Raw genomic sequence first — 24,686 nt, 5'->3', positions numbered from 1 at the left:
TATCTAATACTTTAAGCCACAGCCCCTCAACAAGCATGCAGATCATGTGCTCTGACTGAAGTCAGTCTGGATTAGCTGCATGCTTGTTTCAGGTGTGTGATTCAGCCACTATTACAGCAACAGAGATCAGCAGGACTGACAAGCAACTGGTATTGTATAAAAAGGAAACATCCATTTAAACAAGTTAAAAACTCTCTAAATACAGACAGGGTACATTCCTCTATGTATTTCTTCAGTCCTGTGCAAGAGTTCAGGTCCACTTTAACCACTTCCAGACCTTGAGGATTGAAATCTACGCCCTGTTTTGATCCTCTTATCTCTTCTCTTCCAGGGCGTAGATTTCAATCATCCCACCCCACGCACCCTCCGACCGCAACGCTCTCTCCCGCCACAAATCATGCAGAGCTGTGGGAGCTGGTCAGGAGCAAAGGTCATTGGCTCCTGACCCTGTCATCACTGTGAGCCAATCCCATTGGCCTACATTGATGGACAGGGCCAGGAGCCAATGAAAGCGGCTCCTGGCTGTCTCACACAGCTCTGCAGTCATAGCGACGGCAGAGAGAGGGACCTGCGGTGATGGAAGAGTAGGGTGACCGGCGGGGATGTGCAGCCATTAGTTGGGAGGCGCCGTTCTTTGTCACCAGCAGTCTCTGGTGCTTAAAGGATACATCCTTGTACTTTATAAATAAAAAAAAATCCACTTACCTGGAGTTTCCTCCAGCCCCTTTTAGCCGTCCTGTGCCCACGCCGCAGCATCGCTCCACGCTGGTGGTCCAGGGTTACCCATGGCTCAAGATGCCGACTGCGCCAGCGGCTCTCAGAATCACGCTGACGTCATCCGGACTGTACTGCGGAGGCGCAGTAGTTCTGCGCCTGTGCAGAATAGCCCGGATTATGTCAGTGCGGCTCAGTGAGCCGCAAAGTGGAACGCAGGAGGATGCAGGAAGATGCCGACCTCACACCAGAGGGGACCGGGAGCCAACGGAGCTGCGGCGAGGGCACAGGTTGGCTGGCAGGGGCTGGAGGAAGCCCGAGGTAAATGGAAAATTCTGGTACGGTTACTGGCTGAGCAGGGAGATTTCTGGACAGCAATATGAGTCACTCTGCTTCTGTCTTACAAAGAACAAAGTGCAGCAATAAATATCCTCTTTTTATAATTAGCCAGTCAGTTTTATGCTTTCTGTGAAAAATAAGTAGAAGTATGCACTACCTTATAAGAATTACTAAACCTTCTTGAACAGAAGGGAGCAGCAAGCCCTATGCAACTTTTTGCATGCTGTTGGGAAAAATAAAAAATAAAAAAAAATGAGATGGCACTCTCGAGTAATACCTTACAAATTTTATTAAAGGCCATAAATACATGCAAGACATAGCAAAAACATCCTAAAACATACCTCATCGAACCCACCTTACTAAAGACAAGAGCACTGTAGACACGCTAGTGTGGGGTAGCAAGAGCCATAATCATCCAGCCACCAGGAACAAAGGAACCATCCCCGATTGCAAACCGCCAGACACACCATCCACCACACTCACACTATGGCAGACCAGTCCACTGCTGCAGCTGCTGCGGACAACTAATGTCCATAGAACCTGGCCTTGGATTCCTTTGATAACTCAGTTCCTATCAAGTTGGTCACACTGTAGAGTCCGCCCAGAGTTTGAAGGGGCTCTGGGAGTTGTATGCTGGGATACTGCAGTGCCATTACTACCGTTTGGGTCGTCGATCGCAGCACGAATGGATACACAAAAAGTCTACAGTGTGACCAACTTGATAGGAACTGATTTGCATTGGCTGTGGCATCCTTCGAGCCTGTGAATTTGCAGAGCCAACATCCATGGACATTAGTTGCCCGCAGCGGACAGTGGACCAGTCTGCCTTAGTGTGAGTGTGGTAGATGGTGTGTCTGGCGGTTTGCATGCAGGGCTGGTCCCTTTGTTACTGTTGGCTGGATGAGTGAAGGCTCTTGCTACCCCGCACTAGCGTGTCTACAGTGCTCTTGTTTTTTAGCAGGGTGGGCTGTAGGATGTTTTTGGTATGTCTTGCATGTATTTATGACCTTTAATAATATTTGTATGATTACTAGAGAGCGCAACCTTTTTTTTAATAGTGTACAAAAACTTTGAAGTTGCATAGGGTTTGCTGCTCCCTTCTGTTCAGGAAGGTTTAGTAATTCTTATAAGGTAGTGCATCATTATACTTCTTTTTCAGTGAAAAAACCGGACTCTGGCTAATTATAAAAAGAAGACATTTATTAATTTTGCAGCACTTTGTTTATTGTAAGACAGAAGCAGAGTGTGACGCATATTACTCTCCAGGAATGTCCCTGCCCTGCCAGTAACTGTGCCAGAATAAGGGCCTGTTTCCACTATAGCGAATCTGCATGCGTTTTCTGCATGCAGATTCTCATAGCCAATGATAGTAAATGGGCCTATTTCCACTTGTCAGGAAAACTGATCCAGCAATGCAGATAGAAAATGTAAACCGGCAACATCCGTAAAAAAAAAAAAAAAAAAAAACACAACAAAAAAACAACAACATGAAAATAAAGCAAAAAGGATGTACAATTTGGGATCAGGAATGCAATAACAAAATAAACAAGTATGTAACAAATTAAAATGAAAGAAATGAAGAAGCAAGACATGCAAGAAAATAGAATAGTTCCCCAAAGAGATGAATCTAGAGGTCAGCAATGACGAACAAGAGCTTGGAAAGTCACCACACACTACAGGAGCTAGATTAGCAAGGAGACTACATCCAGAAGGGACTGAAAGAGGACAGATGTTAGTAACTGCAGGTAAAATTACAAGGAGGGAAAACAGGTTAGCTCAGAACTTAGAGACACTGAAGCGAAAAAAAAATATATAATATAATGAATTGGTTGTGTACTATGAATAATTACTAGAAGATTAGCAGCAAAGAAAATATTCTCATACTTTTATTTTCAGGTATATAGTGTTTTTTCTAACATTGCATCATTCTATAATATGTGCAGATTACACAACACTCAGCATTCAAAATGATTCTTTCAGAGCCATCTGTGAAGTAATGACCTCTCCTCTAGCAGAGAAAAAGTAAACAGTTCACTTACAGTTGAGATAATAAAAGTCAGATAACAGCCCTCTCCAAGACTAACTTAGTCGGAAAGCTTAATGGCTTGTTTGCATAGAGATAACTGGAGTTTCTCAACTCTTCCTGTACTGGAAACAATTAGACTGATGTATCTGATGTATCTATTTTATTTCTTAGCTGTACTACACATACAAATCATAATATCATAATTTTTTTTTCGCTTCAGTGTCTCTTTAAGGCCACATTTTCTACTATTAGACAGGGAAATGAACACACCAGCTTACACACCACGGATAAAAAGGTAACAGCACAGAATATTAATGGTTCAGCCAGCACGACTAGGACATAAAAATATTACATCTGCGCACCATTAACTACAAAACACACACTTCATTTTTAGCGCTCAAAATGATAGTTTATGATCATCTTGAGCGAGTACAGATGTCTCTTGTCCTGATGTCTATGATGACACTGTCTGAACAATTTTATTGATTTACAAACATCATTGTGATGACCCCTTTAGCTGGGTACCTTCTCATCCACCCTGTTCCTTCTTCAGCTTGACAATTAGCACCTGTACACAAAATTGCCATCCAAAGCAATCAATTGCTTCAGGCGACAGTAATTAAAAGTGCATAAGTAGGTTAAAGGGAACATAAACTGAGAAGGATATGGATTTTTCTTTTTAAAATACCAGTTGCCTGACTCTGCTGCTGATCCTTTGTCTCTAATACTTTTAGCCACAGCCCCTTAACAAGCATGCAGATGAGGTGCTCTGACTGAAGCCAGACTGGATTAGCTGCATGCTTGTTTCAGATGTGTGATTCAGCCACTACTGCTTCGAACACACCAGCAGGGCAGCCAGGCAACTGGTATTGTTTAAAAGGAAACATCCATATCCCTCTCTCAGTTTAGGTTCCCTTTAAAGGGAAGGTTCAGGGAGTTTGAAAAATAAAAATCCATATCCACTTACCTGGGGCTTCCTCCAGCCCATGGCAGGCAGGAGGTGCCCTTGCCGCCGCTCCAGAGGCTCCCGGTCGTCTCCGGTGGCCGACCTGACCTGGCCAGGCCGGCTGCCAGGTCGGGCTCTTCTGCGCTCCAACGACGGGCTCTTCTGCGTCCCGCGCGTGCTGAACTACTGCGCCTGCGCAGTACAGCCCGGAGGACGCTCGATGACGTCAGCACGCCCCCGTGAGGCGCAGATTGGAGCGCAGAAGAGCCCGACATGGCAGCCGGGCCTGGCCAGGTCGGCCACCGGAGACGACCGGGAGCCTCTGGAGCGGCGGCGAGGGCACCTCCTGCCTGCCACGGGCTGGAGGAAGCCCCAGGTAAGTGGATATGGATTTTTTTTTCAAACTGCCTGAACCTTCCCTTTAAGGATGAAGGAACACCATAAAATATGCTTCTGGTCTTATAGCCCACCTCCGCAACATCTCCAAGATCCGCTCCTACCTGTCCCCTGACACCACTAAGCTCCTTATCCACACCCTTGCCATCTCCCGCCTAGACTACTGCAATTCTCTTTTATCTGGCCTCCCCTCTAACCGTACTGACCCACTTAAATTGGTAATGAATGCGGCAGCCAGACTGATACATTCTTCTCACCGCAGCGCCTCTACAACTCCGTTCTGTAAAGCACTACACTGGCTCCCCATCAGCTTTAGGATCAATTTCAAAATCCTGTGCTTGGCCTACAAATCAGTGCACAAGTCCTGCCCGACCTACATCTCTGATCTGGTCCACAGGCACATACCAGCCCGCCCCCTCCGATCCTCCAATGACCTGCGCCTAGTCGCACCACGCATAACTCAGTCACACGCACGATTGCAGAACTTCACCAGGGCTGCCCCTACTCTCTGGAACTCGCTCCCACCAGCCGTCAGACTCGCCCCCACCTTTAACCTCCTGAGCGGTATGGACGAGCTCAGCTCGTCCATCACCGCCGGAGGCTGCCGCTCAGGCCCTGCTGGGCCGATTTTTATCAAATAAAGTGCAGCACACGCAGCCGGCACTTTGCCAGCCGCGTGTGCTGCCTGATCGCCGCCGCTCTGCGGCGATCCGCCGCGAGCAGCGGCGAAAGAGGGCCCCCCTAGCCGCCTGAGCCCTGCGCAGCCGGAACAAAAAGTTCCGGCCAGCGCTAAGGGCTGGATCGGAGGCGGCTGACGTCAGCTGACGTCCATGACGTCACTCCGCTCGTCGCCATGGCGACGATCTAAGCAAAACAAGGAAGGCCGCTCATTGCGGCCTTCCTTGTTTATTATGGGCGCCGGAGGCGATCGGAAGAACGCCTCCGGAGCGCCCTCTAGTGGGCTTTCATGCAGCCAACTTTCAGTTGGCTGCATGAAATTGTTTTTTTTTAATTAAAAAAAAACCCTCCCGCAGCCTCCCTGGCGATCTCAATAGAACGCCGAGGAGGTTAATACCGTCAAACAAGCTCTCAATACTCACCTCTTCACGCTCGCATACCCCCCTACACCAGCACCATAATATGTTCTGCTAGACCCCCTCTCAAAAGGCGCACCTATTGTCTCCACCGAACCCTTTAGATTGTAAGCCTCTGGCAGGGCCCTCCTCCCTAATGTATCCAGCTTGATTATGCAATCTTACTCACAACCACCCCTCTTGCAGACTCGAACAGTCTCTATTTTGACCTATGACACTGTATTGTTATCAAATCATTTGCATGATCTTGTTTTGTTGGGAGTTTCTGTATGTTCTACCTGTATGTTAACCCATTTATCTATTGTGCAGCGCTGCGTAATATGTTGGCGCTTTATAACTACAATAAAAAAAAAAAAATAAAATAATAATAATAATAATAATAATAATAGCCATAACAAAGGGCAGCTACAATAAGTTGTAACATACACCCGCTCATGTACATGAACAAATAGCAACTGTACTTCTGAATAGTGTGCAAATGTAATTTTTTTTCCGTTTAATTCATTTTTTTCTAATATCATTGTTGACAAAACTACAGGGTGATTATCTTCATCATACATCTGTTTATTTCATCGTTTTGCTTACCACTCTGTGGAACTGGATTTGAAGAACAAGGACGTATAAGGCTCGGTTCCCTATTCTGCCGAATCACGTGCAGCCAGCAAGAGCGGAGTGCTCCAATGGTCCCCAGTGATTCGGCTGGAGCCCAGGGCAGATGTGTTACCACCACAGGCTATATGGGGAATGCATCAGACTGTCCAGGATTGGGAACTGCACAGACGTTCGGTCAGCTTACCGCAACGGACCCCATGGATCTGTTGCATAGTGACAAGTGTGAACAGCATCTATATATAAAATAGGAGCCGTTCACTGTAAGTTTTGCAATGAGCGGAGAACAGACAAAACATGTCCATTCTCCGCTGAAGTGGGAACAAAGCCTAAATAATTTCTGCGTAGCTGCAATGATGAACCCTTTCACCCATCTAGAAACTGACCTAGACTACACTTGCTGAATTTTAAGGCAGCAAATTACAGCACTGCAACACACTGCCCATATTGGCATGCATGCTTTTTCACTCAATTATAATGCATTCCATTATTTCAACATGCTACTGCTCTTGTTTTTGTACATAGAAAAAAAAAAAAAAAAGGTGCACGGCAGTGCATCAGGATTATGGAATACATTATATATTGAGTTCAGTTGGGCTTTAAAACCCTGCAGACCACCACATAAGGAATCTGTATTCAAGGGGTTTACCAACTGTGGATTTGTAGGCATTGGTGCAGTCAGATTAGTGAGCTACAACTCCCACTGCTGGAAGTCTGTAAGCTACTTATTATATTTAGGGAGACTCAAAGCAGCTGCACCTGCACAAAATGTGCATGTATGACCAAATGCATGACAACATCATTGCAGTACTAGCCGCTCTGCTTACAGGACATCATCATGTTACTATTCAGTTGTCACAGCTATTGCTGCTCTCTAACTGCACTTAACTGTGTTAGTGTTACATTTTGTCCTATGGATGGTCATCTAAGACCACAGTCAAACTAGGACGCTTTTCTGCAGCATTTCAGTGCTTTGCTGATCACGGGTAATCAGCAAAGTGCCGTAAACAATATACCTCAATGGGACCATTCTCAATGCAGCACTTGCAATTTATATAAAATTGAAAATGTGCTGTGTATAGCTTTTTTTGAGCAATCGCTATGCGATTCTCATTACCCGATTTGGAAATACACAGCGCAATTGCTAAAAAAAAAAAAAAATTACAATCACTTGGCAATTACGATCGCAAGTGTGAAATGGTCCTTACAGCATGCAATGGGGCCGATTATATCAAGACAACTGCAAAGAAAACCTGGAGCAGAAGTGGAGCAGCTGCCCAGAGTAACCAATCAGAAACCTTGGTTCCTTTAATACCAGACACCAGATTGATTGCCGCTAGTCACTGCTCCAGGTTTCTGTGTACCTTTATGGGTAAATCGGTCTCATTATTCCTACAGCACATGTGCATTGCTCAGGATCATTTTATATTATTCCAAACACTGCAGCCAGAAGGTTCAGAGTAGGAAGTGTGTGTTAAGAAAGAAATTATATTAGGCTGATTCAAAACCATAATTTACAGTCACAAAAGAAAAATCACTGTACCTCAAACAGTTTCTCAAACCTCTGAAACTCCAGAAACCTGGTCTGAAATCCTTCAGCAAGAGCAGCCCCTGTGCAGGACCAAACACACGCATGTAACCACAATGTGTGTACATATATTACAGAAAAGTATGGGGTTAACCAAAATCGATTTTGTCCAGACGACAATTAGGATGATTTTTAGCAAAGAAAACAGGTCATCATAATAACAAAGCTAGTGAGAGACGATAAATACATGGATTAGCAAAATAGTTCTCAAATGTTAAAATCTCTCTCTCATAGGGGGCTTGTTCAAACAATTTCACTGACCAGATATGCACCAGTGCATGGTTTGTTAATCTACACTATATACGCAAACTAGATTAAACTTGGCTTGAGGCCACACCCGGGACAAGGTCCTCCCAGCACCCAATGCTGAGACACCAAAGTCAGCCCCTCAAACCCTCCCACCCCAGCCATCACACTGATTGCCATTAGGGTCGGTTCACACTTGTTAAAAAAAAAAAAACGTATCCGTGGCTCCGCTTTTTGGCCCGGATCAAAACCTGAGCCACCGATACCAATGTTTAAAATAGCAGCCGTCTTCACACACTAACTGCGGGATCAGTTTTGAAAAACTGAACGGAGAGTCCGGATTTGCAGGTTTTTCACGGACCCCGGATACTTGGAGGGGTAATGAAAGGCTACACAAAAACGGATCTCCCTCTACACCGAGAACTTTTGCACACAAAAAAGAGGCAAAAACGGATTGCCTACTGCCTGCTCCTTCCCTCAACATCATCTTTTATCCAACAGAAACACACATGAAAAAAAGGACATACGTTTAAACGGACTGGAAACTTATGCTACAAAAGGACAACATTTAGAAAAACTGATTCGTTTGAAACGGGATCCATCTGCAGCTGGACAAGAGTGGACCGAGCCTTAGACTAAGGCACCCAAGATTCCCTCCCCCCCCCAACACATTAATCTCTTGTTATCTGGCTTGCAGTCACTGCCATGTATCCCCTGTATTTTCTCTGCTTCAAACACAATAGGGGAATTATAGCTGAGCGAGTCGTGCACCCCGAGGCCGGAGCCTCTGCCAGGCCCTGGTTGAGGCACCCTATTAAGCCCAACTCAAGCGAGAATGTAGCGAGTATGGGAAGCACACCGGGTTCATAAAAAGGTGCGTACACACCTTGGACAGATGTCAGCTGTCGGGGATCAGGGCATGATCCCCTTAGGCAACATCGCTAGGCCGGGCTGTACACATGCGTGTCAGCTGTGTAGCGGATGATGTGCTGTGTTGCTATGCATGGGGGCAACGGAAGGACAGCGAGCGGCAGATGGGGTGCAGCGTGAACAATGTGATTGGTGTTGCCGGCTGCCATACATACGCCTGATTATTGGCTGAGGCAGTCATTATCCGACCGAGCACATTGTTTTCTCTACTCAGCCTGACAGAAATGGCTCTACTCACCTCCCTCAGCAAAAGAATGCATTATTATAGAGGCACATCTGTACAGCATTGAGCCCTGGACTGTTGCCCAAGGCATTTAGTCCCAATCCCAGCAGACAACAATTTTATATATGTGTACGTAGTTTAAGAGAAAAAGCAAACAATTACTATCCAATCCAAAAAGCTACATATTGTGCCTATTTTCTGGTGTTTGTTGACACTCTATATGGGAAATTCATCAATGTGTGAGGTCATTACTCTCCACCTACCTGCCACAGGCATTCCTTGAGCTTTGTGCATTCTGGCATTAAGAACTTCTTTGGCAGAGACAAAAAATATGCGGTTTTGGGCCTCGGAATGATCCACAACTTTCAGCTCATCCACCAGGAATGACTGGCAGCGCTCAGTGTGTTGTTTTTGTACCTGTACGTATGAATATGATAAAAGTACAGATCATCCTCTAACATTCCCATGGAAAACATCATTTATACTATGAAAAGAAAAAAAAAGCGAAAGCCTGAATTAAAAGTGTAACCATATAAAAAGACTTCTGGTCTACTCCAAAAAATGCTAAAGACACATGAGCAGATCAGAACCGAAAACAGATGAGGGTAGAGAAAGATTAAGGGTGCACAGACATATACTGGAAGGTGGTATAATGTGTGGGGACAGTAGGACTGCCCTCAGGTAATCATCAGTACGGTCACACACACAAAAGGCTGGCCAAACATTTTGATTATGCCCAAGACTGGAGGAGCAGGGACAAGGGGGTAGACAGTGCAGCCAACCTGTGGGCATCTGCTACATCCATAAGGGCTCTTTCACATTAGGGCAGATTTTCTGCGTTTCAACGCAAAGGGTAAAGTTTGCGTTACCCAAGGTGAAATGAAAGTCCATAGACTTTCATTTTAGCTTTCACATATAACGCTGCGTTTTTGTGCGTTGCGTTACACTGCACCCAGGCGCAGTTTTTCGGCCAACGCTAGCTTTATGCGTTACAATGTTAGTCAATGTAAAACGCACACTATGCGCGTTTTTAATCCGTTAACGCAGGCAATAAGTCCCAGAATGCAACAGAGGAACAATGTAGAAAGTTGACAACTAAAAGAAAAAAAAATTACCTGCGTTTTTCTATGTGCAGTAACGCATTGAAAACGGATTAAAAACGCACACTCACTGCAGTGCAACGCATATCAAAACGCAGTAGAAGGCATACAACAAAACGTAAGCTTTGAGCGTTCTCCAACGCAAGCTCTGATGTGAAAGAGCCCTCAAGGTAAGCTTAGCAGCTCATGCAGATGAAAATACTGAGGTCAAGTAGCTGACCTTTCTGTGGACAACTGGCTCAATAACAACACTGAACAAAGAGGGCAGAGTCCTGTCCAAGTCCAAAGTGGCAGAGATTGTACTTCATTACTAGAGATTAACGAAATGCTAATTCTCAATTTATTTTTTTAAATTCAGTGGGAGCAGATTTGGATTGGTCCAGTATTAATATTCATACAAATTAAATTGCAACACATTTAACTTTATAGTCAGTTGGGGCAAACAATGATTTTACCAGCAGTAGCGCAAACTGTAAAGGTGGCCACGCACCATACAATTAAAAGATACAATTTTTTCGCCAATTCATTAATTACAATCGGTCGTCCCAAAAAAAAATCAAGAGGTTTTCTTTATTTTCAATCGATAAATCAGATTGTATGGTGTGTGATGGATTGTATGGTGTGTGATGGATTGTCAATTACTTGAAATACAGTGCCAATCAATTTTTTGGAGCTTGCAATTATTTTATTCATGATTGGGGACAAATTTAACCTAGGTGTGTGGTACATTGGTCAGATTTTTTAATTGTTACAATCAGTCAGAAAAATTGATTGCTACTCTTGAATTGAACAGATAAAAAAAAAAAAAAAAAACACTGTATGGTGTGTGGCCACCTTTATGTTGTATAACCCCGAGTATCTAAGTTATAAAAACTTGTGGTTTTGACCTAGCTAAATAAGTGATGGCTAAATTAGAGAAGGTCACAATGGTACACTTACATCTTCCATGTATTCTGGTTCTGATGCAGATGCATCCCATCGATTGTTCAAAATAAAAATATTTGGCTTAGATAGTCTCTCGTTTACTTTATGGAAAAAGTGTTTCTCCTAGTGGGAAAAAAAAAGTGTGATTAAAGAAATGTTACAAAATATCAGAACATTTCCAGCTCAAAAATGTCAGAAAATTAGACAAATTTATATTTCAATATTTGGAACAGTTACAGATTTATATAGCAACATAAAAATCACTGCACACAAACTAATCATTTTATTGCTTGCCTATGGCAAACCTCACAAACTAGGCTTTCTTTGGGTGGTACTTTTTGCTAAGAATTAATTTATATACATTTTAAAGGAAATAAAATGGAAAAAAAACTCATTTCTTCTCAATTGTCAGGCATTATAGTTTTAAAATACAGTAAAACATGCTACTGTAATTAAAACCAACACATTGGCCCCAGTTATTACAATGTTTAAATCAGGGGTCCCCAAACTTTTTCGGTCAAGGACCGAGTCAACATACTTTAGACTGTTTGGGGGCCAGGAACATATATAAAATGATGTCGAAAAACATTACACTGAATCTAAGTATGGATTCCCCCCAATCATGCCCGGAGGAGAACTCCCATCAGCAGCCAGGGGAGTTGGACAGCAGTGTCACCTGTTGCAGAATTCTATTGGAAGCCAATTTACTGCTCACTGGTTTCTACAGTATGTGGATGGGTGGTGCCAGCACGGCTAATCTATATGCGGGCCGCTGATATTTAAAGGTGTAGTGGGCCATATCTGTAAGTTATACATCGTGTTTGGGGGCCAGTGAAAAAGCCGCATTCGGCCCGCGGGCTGTAGTTTGAGGACCACTGGTTTAAATCATGTCCCTTCAGATAAGGGGACTTCATCTAATTTCTCAGTAGGGATAGTTCTATATGTTTATCTCATGTTACTTCAGGTAAGCTGTAACAAAGGAAAATGCAATGCATGCTAATAAACCTGGCTAAATTTTCAACCTCAGTAAAATTACCGTATTCATAAGGGTAGATTCTGAATTGGCAACCAGGACAAATACATCAGCATCCAGGCAGAATTTATCAATCCAGCTGTCCAACTCAGTGGTTACATCTGTCCCTGGGCTGGAGTAGAACACAAAAGGATGTTTACAGGTAATACCTTAGATTTCACATTAGAAAAAAAGGGTTAAGAGTAAAAGCATGAAGGACATATATTTGAACCTAGAGCATCAGAGAAATTACAATAATCTGCAAGGACTAGAGGAATAAAGGTGTGCACACCTGAGTCTCACATCAGGATAAAGCTGGAACCTTGGGGTGGCACTGCAGGGAACAATGTGTAGAGATGCTTTCATATAGTAGAAAGATGTGTGCTATGTGAGGAGAGACAGCGTGGCGCACGATGTAGCAGTTAGTGGCGGGCGGGGCAAGGAGGAGAGCTACAATTGTTTGTCGCTCCTGATTAAAGATCCAGCAAACAAGATCTTTAAAAAATAAAAAGGAGTAGTGGAGCAGCAGTACACATTAGATTTTTAGCTGAGGCTGCCTTGAACTGTCACCCCTGCCGAGTTTAGTGAGTATACAAGGCTTACTACGCCCATATGACCATTACAAGTTGTTCTAATGAAATGCAGTTTGACACATAAGTAGGCAATGAGTGATAATGAGACCTGTGGGCCAACATAAGACACCCTTGGTGAAAAGAAAGCTTTGGAGGAAGTCTGACTGATACTTTAGATTAAGAGATGGTGAAATAAGGCTCACAAAATGTCACAGCTTTATGTTTAGACTCCCTTCTAGCAGTTTCCTCCAGCTCCATAAGCACGGCCGAGTCCCTCGCCATCCTCCCCCATGCCTCTGTTCTGCTGCTATCAGCCACGGTAACTGGCTAAGTTACGTCAGTCGGGGTCTTCTGCGCATGTGTGGGAGGTCAGCGCATGCGTAGAAGACCCTGACGGATGCAACTTACCAATACACATTGCCTGGCTGCCCTGCTGATCCTTCGCCTCTAATAATTGTAGCCATACACCTAGAACAAGCATGCAGATCAGGTGTTTAACTGAATTGGTCACATGCTTGTTTTAGGTGTGTGATTCAGACACTACTTCAGCCAGTAAGATCAGGAGAACACCAGGCTACCGGTATTTTTCTTTAAAGAGTAACGGTCAGGCTGCAGAAGCTAATTTAAACCTCTATTCTCCTGTGTTAAACAGTTTAGAAGGAAGCCATAAAGGCATTATTGAAGATAAAAATCTCTTTTACCTTTGATGTGTTCTTATCAGAAAAGCTGTTAGACCTAAGAGGACGCAAGCCGCATACTATACTGCAAAGCATTCTGGGGCCCTCCCCTCGGCTGCTAATGAGACGTTTCAGCAGCTTGTAACTCAGTCCAGCCCGTGGCACTGATAAATCTCCGGGGCAGAGTACACTGCAGGAGTCAGCTATTGTTCCTAGCCACATGGCTCATTAATATTCACTGCACACTGTGTTGTTCAAGTAGGAGCTTTTCTGTGATCAGGAAGCAGGCAGGACATGACGACACATTTGACAGAAAGACATGGAGCCTGCCATGAGCTGTCAGGAGCATCTATCTCTGCATATACTATATACAAATTCTGTGAAATCCAAACGTGGACAGTGAAATGCATATGTAATGTAAGTACAGCCAATCTTTAGCTACTGATATATGTGTTTATTTTCTCTGAGACCTTATACCTAACAGCTCCTCTTTAAGAAATAAATATGGCACCTCCATATCCCACTCACAACTGGTTCCCTTTACAAGCTCAGGTGATCTTGTTAGTGCATTAAAAAACTGTTTAGGTGAAGGTTTTGTTCAATTTCCAACAACTGGAAATGTTAAGTCTAAATAATCTGCCACTATGTTGGATTCACCTCTGACATGGAAAGAGATTAATTTTCCTCAGCTTGAGCAATTAGTTGTGAGGGCTCTTTTGTGTGCCTCTTCTCCTGTTCTGTGACATTTATTATTTGGAAATGGAGACAGTCTCTGCCAGCTGGTCCAACAAACATTGACACAAATAACAAGAAAAACTCTCAAAGGATGCATTATAGAGTCTGCTTTTGGAACCTACATCAGCATTCCAGAATTTCAGCCAAAAAGCTCTACCAGCAGAAACTGCCAAGGTCAACACTCTGGCAGCCATTCTATTAGTTGCATCACACACAAAAAAATTGTGGCTGATAAAGTGATCATCAGAATGTGTATGAAATGCTTATAAGGAGATTTACCGACTACTCCATTCTTTAAAGAGGAGCTGTTAGGTATAGGGTCTCAAAGAAAAAAAAACATCTATCAGTAGCTAAATATTGGCTGTACTTACATTACATATGCATTTCACTGTCCACGTTTGGATTTCACAGAATTTTTATATAGTATTTGCAGAGATTGATGCTCCTGACAGCTCATGGCAGGTTCCATGTTTGTCTGTCTTGTATGAAGCCAATTGTGATGTAATATCCTCCCTTACCTTGCTTCCTGATGATTCGACTCACAAAAAAGATCAGGATCAAAGATCCTAATGGTTCATGATCCGGATAACACTACTGTGCAGTGAATATTAATTAGCCATGTGGCTAGGAACAATAGCGGACTCATGCAGTATACTCTAACGCAGTGTTTCTCAACATTTTATTGGTATGTACCCCTTTTAAAACCCTGTACTTACCAAGTACCCCCTAGCATAGTAAACATTATAGCAAGTACCCCTTGACAAATATATATTTAAGCATAGTACATTATAATTAGTTCTAAACAATTTCCAAGCATTTACTATTGCTTTTAATTAGCTACAATACTAATTTGGTGTTGTTTAAATAAAATGTATCATTTTCTAAGGCTCTAAATTTGTTATTCTTGGATAGGTATATCAAGCCCGAGTACCCCCTGGAACCATCAGAAGTACCCCCTGGGGTACGCGAACCACACGTTGAGAACCTATGCTCTAACGGAACATGTGCCCTGTGAACAGCACATTGATTTTTCAGTGTTGTGAGCTGGACTGCAAAATACAAGCTGCTGTAACATGAGCCTGTAACTTCTCACTGTGAAAGCAGTCTTAGGGCAGGATAGGGAAATGAAGGGGAGGACCAAGGGAGTGCAGTGGGGAGAAGAAGCAGCCCCAGAATGCTTTGCAGTATCGACCTCCTTAGGAGCTTGGGAATATAGAGGCTTGCTGTTCAGCAAACATCAAAGTAAGAGAGATTTTTAACTTCAGTATTGCCTTTTTGGCTTCCTTCTAAACTGTTTAACACAGGGGAATAGAGGTTTAAATTAGCTTTTGCAGCCTGACAGTTACTCTTTAAAGGAATACTGTAGGGGGGGGGGGGGGGGGGGGGGGTCGGGGGAAAATGAGTTGAAGTTACCCGGGGCTTCTAATGGTCCCCCGCAGACATCTTGTGCCTGCGCAGCCACTCACTGATGCTCCGGCCCCGCCTTCGGTTCACTTCTGGAATATCAGACTTTGAAGTCTGAAAACCACTGCGCCTGTGTTGCCGTGTCTTCGCTCCCGCTGATGTCACCAGGAGCGTACTGCGCAGGTCCAGTATGGTCTGTGCCTGCACAGTACGCTCCTGGTGACATCAGCCCGAGCGAGGACACGGCAACGCAGGCGCAGTGGTTTTCAGACTTTAAAGCCGGAGCATCAGTGAGTGGCTACACGGGCACAAGATGTCTGCAGGGGACCATTAGAAGCCCCAGGTAAGTTCAACTCATTTTCCCTCGACCCCCCTACAGTATTCCTTTAACCTCTCCAGCAATACTCTCAATGACCTGATCACACAGGCTGTGCCAATATAAAATTTACTTTACACAATTATTGCAAATGTGAGAGAGCTTAGCCATTATAAAAAAAACAACTTTTCATAAAATAATAATATTTCTAAATTGGGGTTTTTCTTCAAGATAGACACGATCTACAAGCTTTCAGTGATTAATAAAGACAAAATATAGCATTGGGGGAGATACTCTGAACAATCTGAGTTGTTACTGATCATTCAAAAAAAAAAAAAAATGCTTATTAACATTTGGGCCCATTAATCTGTGCTGAACCTGCCTTTCTGCTACAATGTTATAATAGTATTATCAGCTCACCTGTCAACAAGGACTAGATCATCTCTCAGAAGAGCACACTTTGCTTTGGGCCAGAAAACATGTACAAGGCAGCCCACCTCCAAATCCTCAGCCATGTGAAGGGCATGGGCCAGCTGATTCACAGTCTACACACAGAAGAGAAACAATGACAAACTCTACAGCAGTACAGTTATTACCTAAAATCATGATGAAGTGATGCCAGAAGTAGAATCTTGATTCATTTTGGCTGGATAGTGTACTGGTTAAGGGCACTGCCTTTAACATGGGAGACCCTTGTTCGAATCCTGGTGAGGGTCTGTACCTATTCAGTTAGGAGTTCAAGGCAAGACTCCCTAATGGTGGCCACTAATGATCCAATCTTTTTCAACCAATCTTACCATTTTTATCTAATATAAGGGAACTGCCTATAGTATCCAATTAATATATTCCATCAGTTTACTCTTCTACTACATAGATTTAGTAAGATTGGATGAAAAAGATTGGATCATTAGTGGCCACCATTACACTGCAGGGTGGCCTCTTGAGCGCGTCCCAGTGGCTGCAGCTCTTGAGCGCTTTGAGTCCAACAGGAGAAAAGCGCTATACAAATGTTCGGATTATTATTATTATTATTATTACTTTTATATAACATTCTGGTAAAATACTCCCAGTGCATGGAAGGGACAGGTAAGTATAATGTACTAGATACCTAGAAAAGATTGTGTTTATAGCTTTAACAAAACAAGAGACGCTATGCTCATTTTTTGAGGGACCAGGATTACATTGGAAATTAGGTGCTGAGGAAAGTGGTCAATTTACATACAAATCCTTAAAGAGGAACTTCAGCCTAAACATACTGTCATTAAGTTACATTAGTTATGTTAATTAAAATAGATAGGTAATATAATCTCTTACCCACCCTGTTTTAAAAGAACAGGCAAATGTTTGATTTCATGAGGGCAGCCATCTTTTTGGTTTAACGGAAGTGACAGGGAGCATGAGACACAGTTCCAACTGTCCTGTGTCCTGATCATCCCTCCAGTTGCTAGGCAACGTGAAGAGCATAGGAAATCCCATCATGCTTTGCACAGCATCAGGGAAAAAAGCCCGGGCAGTTTTCTTTGATGGGTGGAGCTTAGCTAAAAATGCAGCTAAAAATGATGCTTTGGTAAGAAAAACAAAGTTCTGATGCGGTGAAACTGTTAAACACCAAGTCTTTTCAGTGCTGCTGAGTAGATTTTTAGTCCGGAGGTTCACTTTAACCCTCTACACTCAAACAACCTGGAATTCTAGCAGTGATGAAAACAAACAACTTGAATTCAAGTTGTTATATAGGAGAGAACAGAGGCGCCAAAAGGATAAAAGGGGTTTTAAAGGAGCTTAAAAGCCAAAAATGTTTGGTAATTTAGAGGAGGCAGTGGTGGACTTACCTCCTCCAAGCAGACACAACACGACTGTACATTCAGTGTATTTATTAACGAACTCCAGATAAAATAAAGCAACGTGTTTCATGGGTCTACTTACCAAAATTTTTGGCTTTTAAGCTCCTTTAAAGAGACACTGGGCCATATGCAATTCACTATTTCTCCTTACTTTTCTCCCAGGAGTTATTTTTTCATCTTTGATTTTGAATAACTTTTTAGCACTTTGCAATGGAAAAAATAGCAAAAAGTAGGTGAAAGAGTACTATCAAAATTATTTTGAGTATTTTTTTGTTTTCAGGTGGTTTAAAAGACATTTTACTGACAAGTTTGAAAATTTCACCTAGGAGAAAACTCAGGTGAAAAAGTTAATTGCATATGGGCCACTGAAGCTATCTCGCGGCTAAACGGGGGTCCCTTCACCCCCAACCCCCCCCCCCCCCGCAAAATCAACGACCAAATTGGTCGTAGATTTTGCTGCTCCTAGAGGCAGGGCCAACAGCTGAAGCCCTGCCTCTAGTCGCGTCTATCAGCAGCGCATCGCCGCCTCTCCCCCGCCCCCCTCAGTGAAGGAAGACAGAGGGGCGGGGGAGAGGCGGAGATACGCGCTGACAGACGCGCGTGGGGCAGGGCTACGGCGGTTAGCCCTGCCTCAATCCGGAAGAGATCCCCGGCTGCTCGGAGGGGATTTGTGAGGTGAGGGACCCCCGTTTAGCGGCGCGATAGCGGCGGTTTAGCAGAGGCACACGTGCCCCGGCTAACTATGAGCTCTGAAGCGAGATTTATTCTCGCTTCAGAGTCTCTTTAAAACCCCTTTTATCCTTTTGGCGCCTCTGTTCTCTCCTATATAAATATTGTATCCACCCTGGTTGGAGGGTTGCGACCCTTTTCTACTATCTGCAAAGAGCAACTTCTTATTCCTGAGTGGGGTCAGGATAATCTCCCCACCTGCCTTTACAGTGGTTGCCTATTGGTGACCCATGTTTGTGAGTATAATAACTATTACTCTTTGTCATTATCCCCTTTGTCAATACATACTACACTATTGGGGCTCTTGGTGTTTCTCTGTTTCTCGTTTGAATTCAAGTTGTGTTCGGTTGCACTAAACAGAGAATATTTGCTATCAAGATGGTTTGCATGCAAAACTATTCCATACTAAATCCTTTCACCAGTGTTGATGTTTCCTCCAAAGTTGAAAGGTTACCTTACTCTACCCACACCAGTCAAACCAATGAGACTCTACAGCAGTTCAGCTGTCACCTAAAATCATGATTCAGGGGATGCCAGAAGTAGTATCTTGTTAATAACCCCTTCAATGATTTATTGCCTTTATACAAATTCTGGTAGAAGACTACCAGCTCATGGAAGAGCCAGGGAAGTATAATGTACTAGAACCCCATAGATTGTTTTATTAAAGGGACCCTGAAGAGAAAAAACAAGGCCCCAATTTGGGCACTTAGGTTCGGAGAGGGATCCTCCAGAGGCTTCCCCAGTTGCCCTCCTCCTCCATTCCAGTGCAGAGACCTCCCTGCAATCCCAACAATAAGCCTTTGGATACTTACCTAATGAGAGATAAGCCTTTGGATTCTCCAGAGGCCGGCTTGACCACACTGCGCAGGCACAAAAAGCTTGCACCTGTGCACTAGCTCAGAGCAGAACAAATATAGCTTTTCCCACCAAGCAGCATCTCTGTGTTACTGCACAGGCGTGAGCCATCTGTGCCTGCACAGTGAGGGCGAGCGCCGTGGAACAATGGGGGGGTCCAATCGCAGGAATGAAGAGGGACGGGGGAAGCCTCTGGAGCAGGGGTAGAGAACCTATGGCTCGAGAGCCAGATGTGGCTCTTTTGATGGCTACATCTGGCTCACAGAAATCAGTAGGGGTTGATTCACTAAGCTACACTTCTCAAGCAGCGCAAATAAAATTTTCACTGCTGTAGCATGCACTACTAACTTACTTGCGCTACCCCAAAACAAACATCTGCCCCAATTGTCTCACCCTGGATTCTGTCAGGTCCAGTGACTTTGTAGAACGAGATCCTCGCACTTTAACTGGCCCAATAGGCTGCTTGTCACTTGACAGGCAGCCTATTGGGCAGAAGTGCGGGGATCTTGTCCAACAAAGTGAATCAACCCCTAAGTCAGCTAGCTAATTGTACAAGCTGTTAGTCGGTATTTCTCCTGTCTGGCTCTCTGGGAAATTGCTGATGTTGCTGAAACCCAAGAGAAGCTGAAGACGTGTCTGACACTTCCGCTGTATACACATCACCATGGCAACAGGGATTATGAGCCCTACTGTCCCAGTTTGAAACATATTGTATGGCTCTCACAGAATTACATTTTAAAATATGTGGCGTTTATGGCTCTCTGACAAAAAGGTTCCTGATCCCTGCTCTGGAGGATCCAGAGGTTTCCCTCTCGAGGTAAGTATCCACATTTTTTCCCCTAAGGAGGTCCCAGATTTGCTTTAATAAGCTGGTGAATAATTAAATCTGATGAACTACATGCCAAACCACAGCATTTGAAAATATATTCTACCAAGTAAACCCATTTAATGAACTCCTTGGGAAGAAATACCTTAACACTTTTCTTCTCTTCCGAGCCTTCAGTCATCAGATATGCTTTGTCACCCTCTGTCCCCGCCACGCTCAGGAAGCAGTTAGTTGTGTGTCCAATGCCACTGGGCAACACCTTGTCCCACAACATGGAGTTTATCACTGTACTTTTACCACTGCTTGTTCTAAAAGGAAAGAGCCAAAGTCAAAATACATTTTCTACTTGAATTTTTTTCCCCATATTTAGCAATGATATAACAATTGTTCCTAGAAGCCAGCATTCAACCAAAGAATATACATTATTTCAAGACTGGCCTCGATTCATAAAGGTGCTGTCGGTAAGGTAAAGTCGAGCGGGGAAACACCGCTGTCGGTATTTCCGCCTTCAGGGTGGTAATTCATAAAAATGTTGCTAGTTGTGACAGGCGTGCGGAGATATTCCGCTGTAGGCAGGCGTAAGGCTGTCGGGAGACATGCGAAAACAGGAAAAGCAGGTGGAGCCCCTCCGTGCGGTGTTCTCTCTGCAGCTGCTTGGGAGGTCTGTCCCATTCACTGCACTGTATTCCGCACGCTTCTCGCCACAGAGGTAGCGGTAATATCCGTCCGCATACCGCTACCTCTAATCTTTATGAATTGACTACTTGTTACTTTTGCTATGATAATCACCGCGCAAGGCGGTGATTTATCACTCTGCTCGCGAATGTCGGCTTTTCATGCGGAAAAAGCCTTTACGAATACAGATTTTGCTGTGTGGTCGGTAAAGTGAGCAGTTTTCAGCATTTCCGAATGCGGGAATGCTTTATGAATCGAGGCCTATGCAGGAAGAGACAGCATCAGATGGTTTCAGCCTACACCAGTAGGATCATACTGCTGTCTGGAGTACAGTAGATTGTGGATCCACGCCAGACGTCAAGCAATGGGACCACAAAGATGTCACACAGATTTACGGTGAACATCATTTGTTCTTGTGTACTGGAAACTTACAAAAGAAACACAGATCACCATTTAATCAAGATTACCTGCCAAAAAAGGCCACCTTCATGTGCCTCCGTGCCAAAACTTCTCCAATACCAGAGAGTTTTCTCTTAAAGTTTTCAATCTCCCTGAAATCATCCTCAGTTGCTATGTTTCTTAACTTTGGATTTCTATACGTTTCTATGGAAATATATATAAAAAAAAAATAAATAAATAAAAAAAAAATATATAAACTTACAAGGAACACCAAAAGAAAAAAATAAGCAAAAACATTACATTATGTTTTTAACATTTATACTGACAGCTGCCATCTCGTGTTTGCTTTGTGCATTCTAAACAACCCGCATTACAAAAAAAACTTTCTTGCCAGTAAACGGTATGCGCTGCAAACCTTGGTACATTTTTTATGCTTTGTGTAGTGCTTCCTCCTGCAGACTGCAAAGATTCAGAATAAGAAGGACTGGATGTGGGGGTAACTCTGTACCAGCAGAACTATGGAGGGGTTGGGACCTCTAGATAAGCTACAGACTGTGGGAGGCAGAAACACAGACGTTACTTATGATGAGACCACACATGCTTCATGGAGATTAACCACTTTACCCCCACGCGTACGGATTTCTCCGCCCCTTTTTTCCCTCCTAAAAAACCAGGGACGGAGAAATCCATACCTTCCGCGCTACCGCCGCTGTCCGCGCTCCCGCCGCTCGTGCGCGCGCACCCGCCGCTCGTGCACGCCGCCGCCCGGAGATCAATGAACGGGAAAATCCATTCCCGTTCGTTGATCTAAGCCCCCGCAATGATCTGCTGCTTCTTTCAGAAACAGCGAGATCATTGTGAGTCTCCCAGCCTCCTACTGCTTCCTGTAAAAGCGTCCTGCCGGACGCTTACAGGTCGCATGTAAATAAACACTCTGTGGCCATCTTGTGGCCAAATAGTAAACTACACCCTAAAAGCATTTTACATATACAAACATTACATTTACACAATAAATTAACTCATTACCTCCCACACACCCCAACTTATTTTTTTTTTGTAATTAAAAAAAATAAAAAAAAAAAAAAAATAGTTACCTTAGGGACTGAACTTTTTAAATATTTACGTCAAGAGGGTATAACACTGTTACTTTATAAACTGCGGGCTTGTAATTAGGGATGGATGCAAAACTGAAAAAACTGCACCTTTATTTCCAAATAAAATATTGTTGCCAAACATTGTGATAGGGACATAATTTAAATGGTTTTATAACCGGGACAAATGGGTTAATACATTTCATGGGTTTTAATTACAGTAGCATGCTTTATTTAAAAACTATAATGGCCGAAAACTGAAAAATAATAATTTTTCCCCACATTTTTCCTATTTCCCCATTAAAACACATTTAGAATAAAATAATTCTTGGCATAATGTCCCACCTAAAGAAAGCCTAATTGGTGGCGAAAAAAACAAGATATAGTTCATTTCATTGGGATAAGTAATAATAAAGTTATAGACGAATGAATGGAAGGAGCGCTGAAAGGTGAAAATTGCTCTGGTGGTCAGGGGGTAAAACCCCTCAGTGGTGAAGTAGTTAAATCATTGTGTTTCATTCTGATTCTATTGTTTTAAAGGCCCATTTCTTGGTTTAAGCTGTAACCATGAGACGGGTAGGAGTTCATGTGTTATAAACAAACATTTCTGCAATTAAACAATGACCTGTAAAGAGGACTTACCTTCTACAAATGTCACTCCCTCACTGATGTATTCCACTAGCTGGTCAAATATGAATGTGATGGCCTTCTTTGCCTGCACAAAGTGCTTTAGTGGAGACTCACTTGTTCCATCCATGTCTTCTCCTGTAGTCAGACAAAAGGATTGCTAATTTAGCACAGATTATTATTTTATTAAAGCGGACCTGAACTTAGAACTTTCTTTGCTCTACAGGTGTGTACACACGCACTAGGGCAATGAACGACGGGTCTGTCAGACCCTCCCGCTGGGCGGGCGTTCCAGCGACAGTAGTGTGTGTGTACAGTCTGTCGGCAGACTGATAAGGCTGTTTCTGAATGATCCGCTGAGCGGATCTGTCAGAAACAGCTTTAACAGTCTGCCGACAGACTGTACACACGCCACTACTGTTGCTGGAACGCCCGCACAGTGGGAGGGTCTGACGGACCTGTCGTTCATTGCCCTAGTGCGTGTGTACGCACCTTAAAAAATACGCAACAGCATAATAACCTTCAAAGACAAACATTTCTTTGTTACAGCTGATACAAATCCTGCACTAAATATGCAGTTTATCTACTTCCTGCTTTCATGGAAGCAGACATACTGTGATCAAATTACACTGTGCCTATTATATTTCATCATGTGCCACATGAAATAGACCATGTACCATATAACATGTGCAATCCTGCCCCTACAGTGGGCCACTCAGAACTGTGTTGCAGCAAAATTGGTAAATTCCAATGATCTACAAATACTAAACCAGCCTTTTTCTTTAATAGGTCTCCCTTTAATTTTATTTTACCTCCTCTTAAAAAAAAATCTTTCTATTTTATGATCGGTTTAGTGTAAAACCTAGGTTCTCAACATGTGGTACGTGCACCCCAGGGGGTACTTCTGTTGGTTCCAGGGGGTAGTCAGACTTGATATACTTCACCAACAATAACACATTTAGAGTTTTAGACAATGATAAATCTTATTTAATCACCAAATCTGTGTTTTAGCGAATTAAAAGCAATAGTAAATGCAATTATGTACTAAAGCAATTATGTACTAAAATTAAATATATATTTGTCAAGGGGTACTTGTGATAATGTTTGCTATGCTAGGGGGTACTTGGTGAGTACAATGTTTTAAAAGGGGTACATGCCAATAAAATGTTGAGAAACACTGGTGCCTAAGCAGATTAGTGTATACCAGAAAAGAGTTTGTATATGTTTCTGAGCAACCTGCAGGGCTTTGTACATCTTTCTATGTATGGCGCAGGAATGTAGGAATTTTTCTGTATATAGCAACATGCAAACTGCGTGTGGTGAATGTGTTTATCTGCATCTGTGTGTTGCACATTTCTGTGCATGTTTTTCTGTTAGTTTGCCCAGCAAGCTGTGTATAATACAAATTTCCCAGGGTCGTCTCCAGGACAGCAACCCAGATGAGAGATTACCCTTCCACCTACTATTGGACAGGAAGAGGTTAATCCATGGAACCAGGCAGGGTGTATATATATATCTGCCCCTACCAGACATACCTCAGTTTTATTCCTGTCCACGGACGGAGGAGGTCATGGATTTTCTGAGGGCTGACGCCAGATGGTGGGGTCCTGGAGCGGGGGTCTTCCGTGCATGCTGGCCAGAGCGGATCAGCTAGGGAGAGCGGCCGTCTCCCTGTCGTTACAGTTTGTGAAATGTCCAGCCGCTTTGAACGCGTAGACGCGCGGGCAGGGCGGCTGTGATTGGCTGGGAGAGTCAGATGACTTCATGACGTCGGCAGGTCCTGGAGCGGAAG

At 43.5% G+C, this 24,686-nt stretch overlaps 1 protein-coding gene across 1 annotated transcript in view; it reads right to left on the bottom strand.

Moving 5' to 3' along the window:
- The window catches only part of MFN1 (mitofusin 1), a 65,967-nt gene that overhangs the window by 24,766 nt on the left and 16,515 nt on the right, over positions 1-24,686 (bottom strand). Inside the window, exons 2-9 of the mRNA XM_068281059.1 lie at positions 22,910-23,032; positions 21,245-21,380; positions 20,248-20,410; positions 16,272-16,396; positions 12,172-12,280; positions 11,151-11,258; positions 9,375-9,528; positions 7,668-7,735 (exon numbers count right to left, since the gene is read on the bottom strand). Coding sequence (XP_068137160.1) covers positions 7,668-7,735; positions 9,375-9,528; positions 11,151-11,258; positions 12,172-12,280; positions 16,272-16,396; positions 20,248-20,410; positions 21,245-21,380; positions 22,910-23,024 — 978 coding nt within the window. The 5' untranslated portion in view covers positions 23,025-23,032. The remainder of the gene's footprint in view (positions 1-7,667; positions 7,736-9,374; positions 9,529-11,150; positions 11,259-12,171; positions 12,281-16,271; positions 16,397-20,247; positions 20,411-21,244; positions 21,381-22,909; positions 23,033-24,686) is intronic.

This window comes from Hyperolius riggenbachi, chromosome 4 (assembly GCF_040937935.1).
Source record: "Hyperolius riggenbachi isolate aHypRig1 chromosome 4, aHypRig1.pri, whole genome shotgun sequence".
NCBI classification, from domain to species: Eukaryota; Metazoa; Chordata; class Amphibia; order Anura; family Hyperoliidae; genus Hyperolius; species Hyperolius riggenbachi.
The sequence above is the reverse complement of the archived record's forward strand: the minus strand, read 5'-3'. Positions and strand labels throughout refer to the sequence as shown.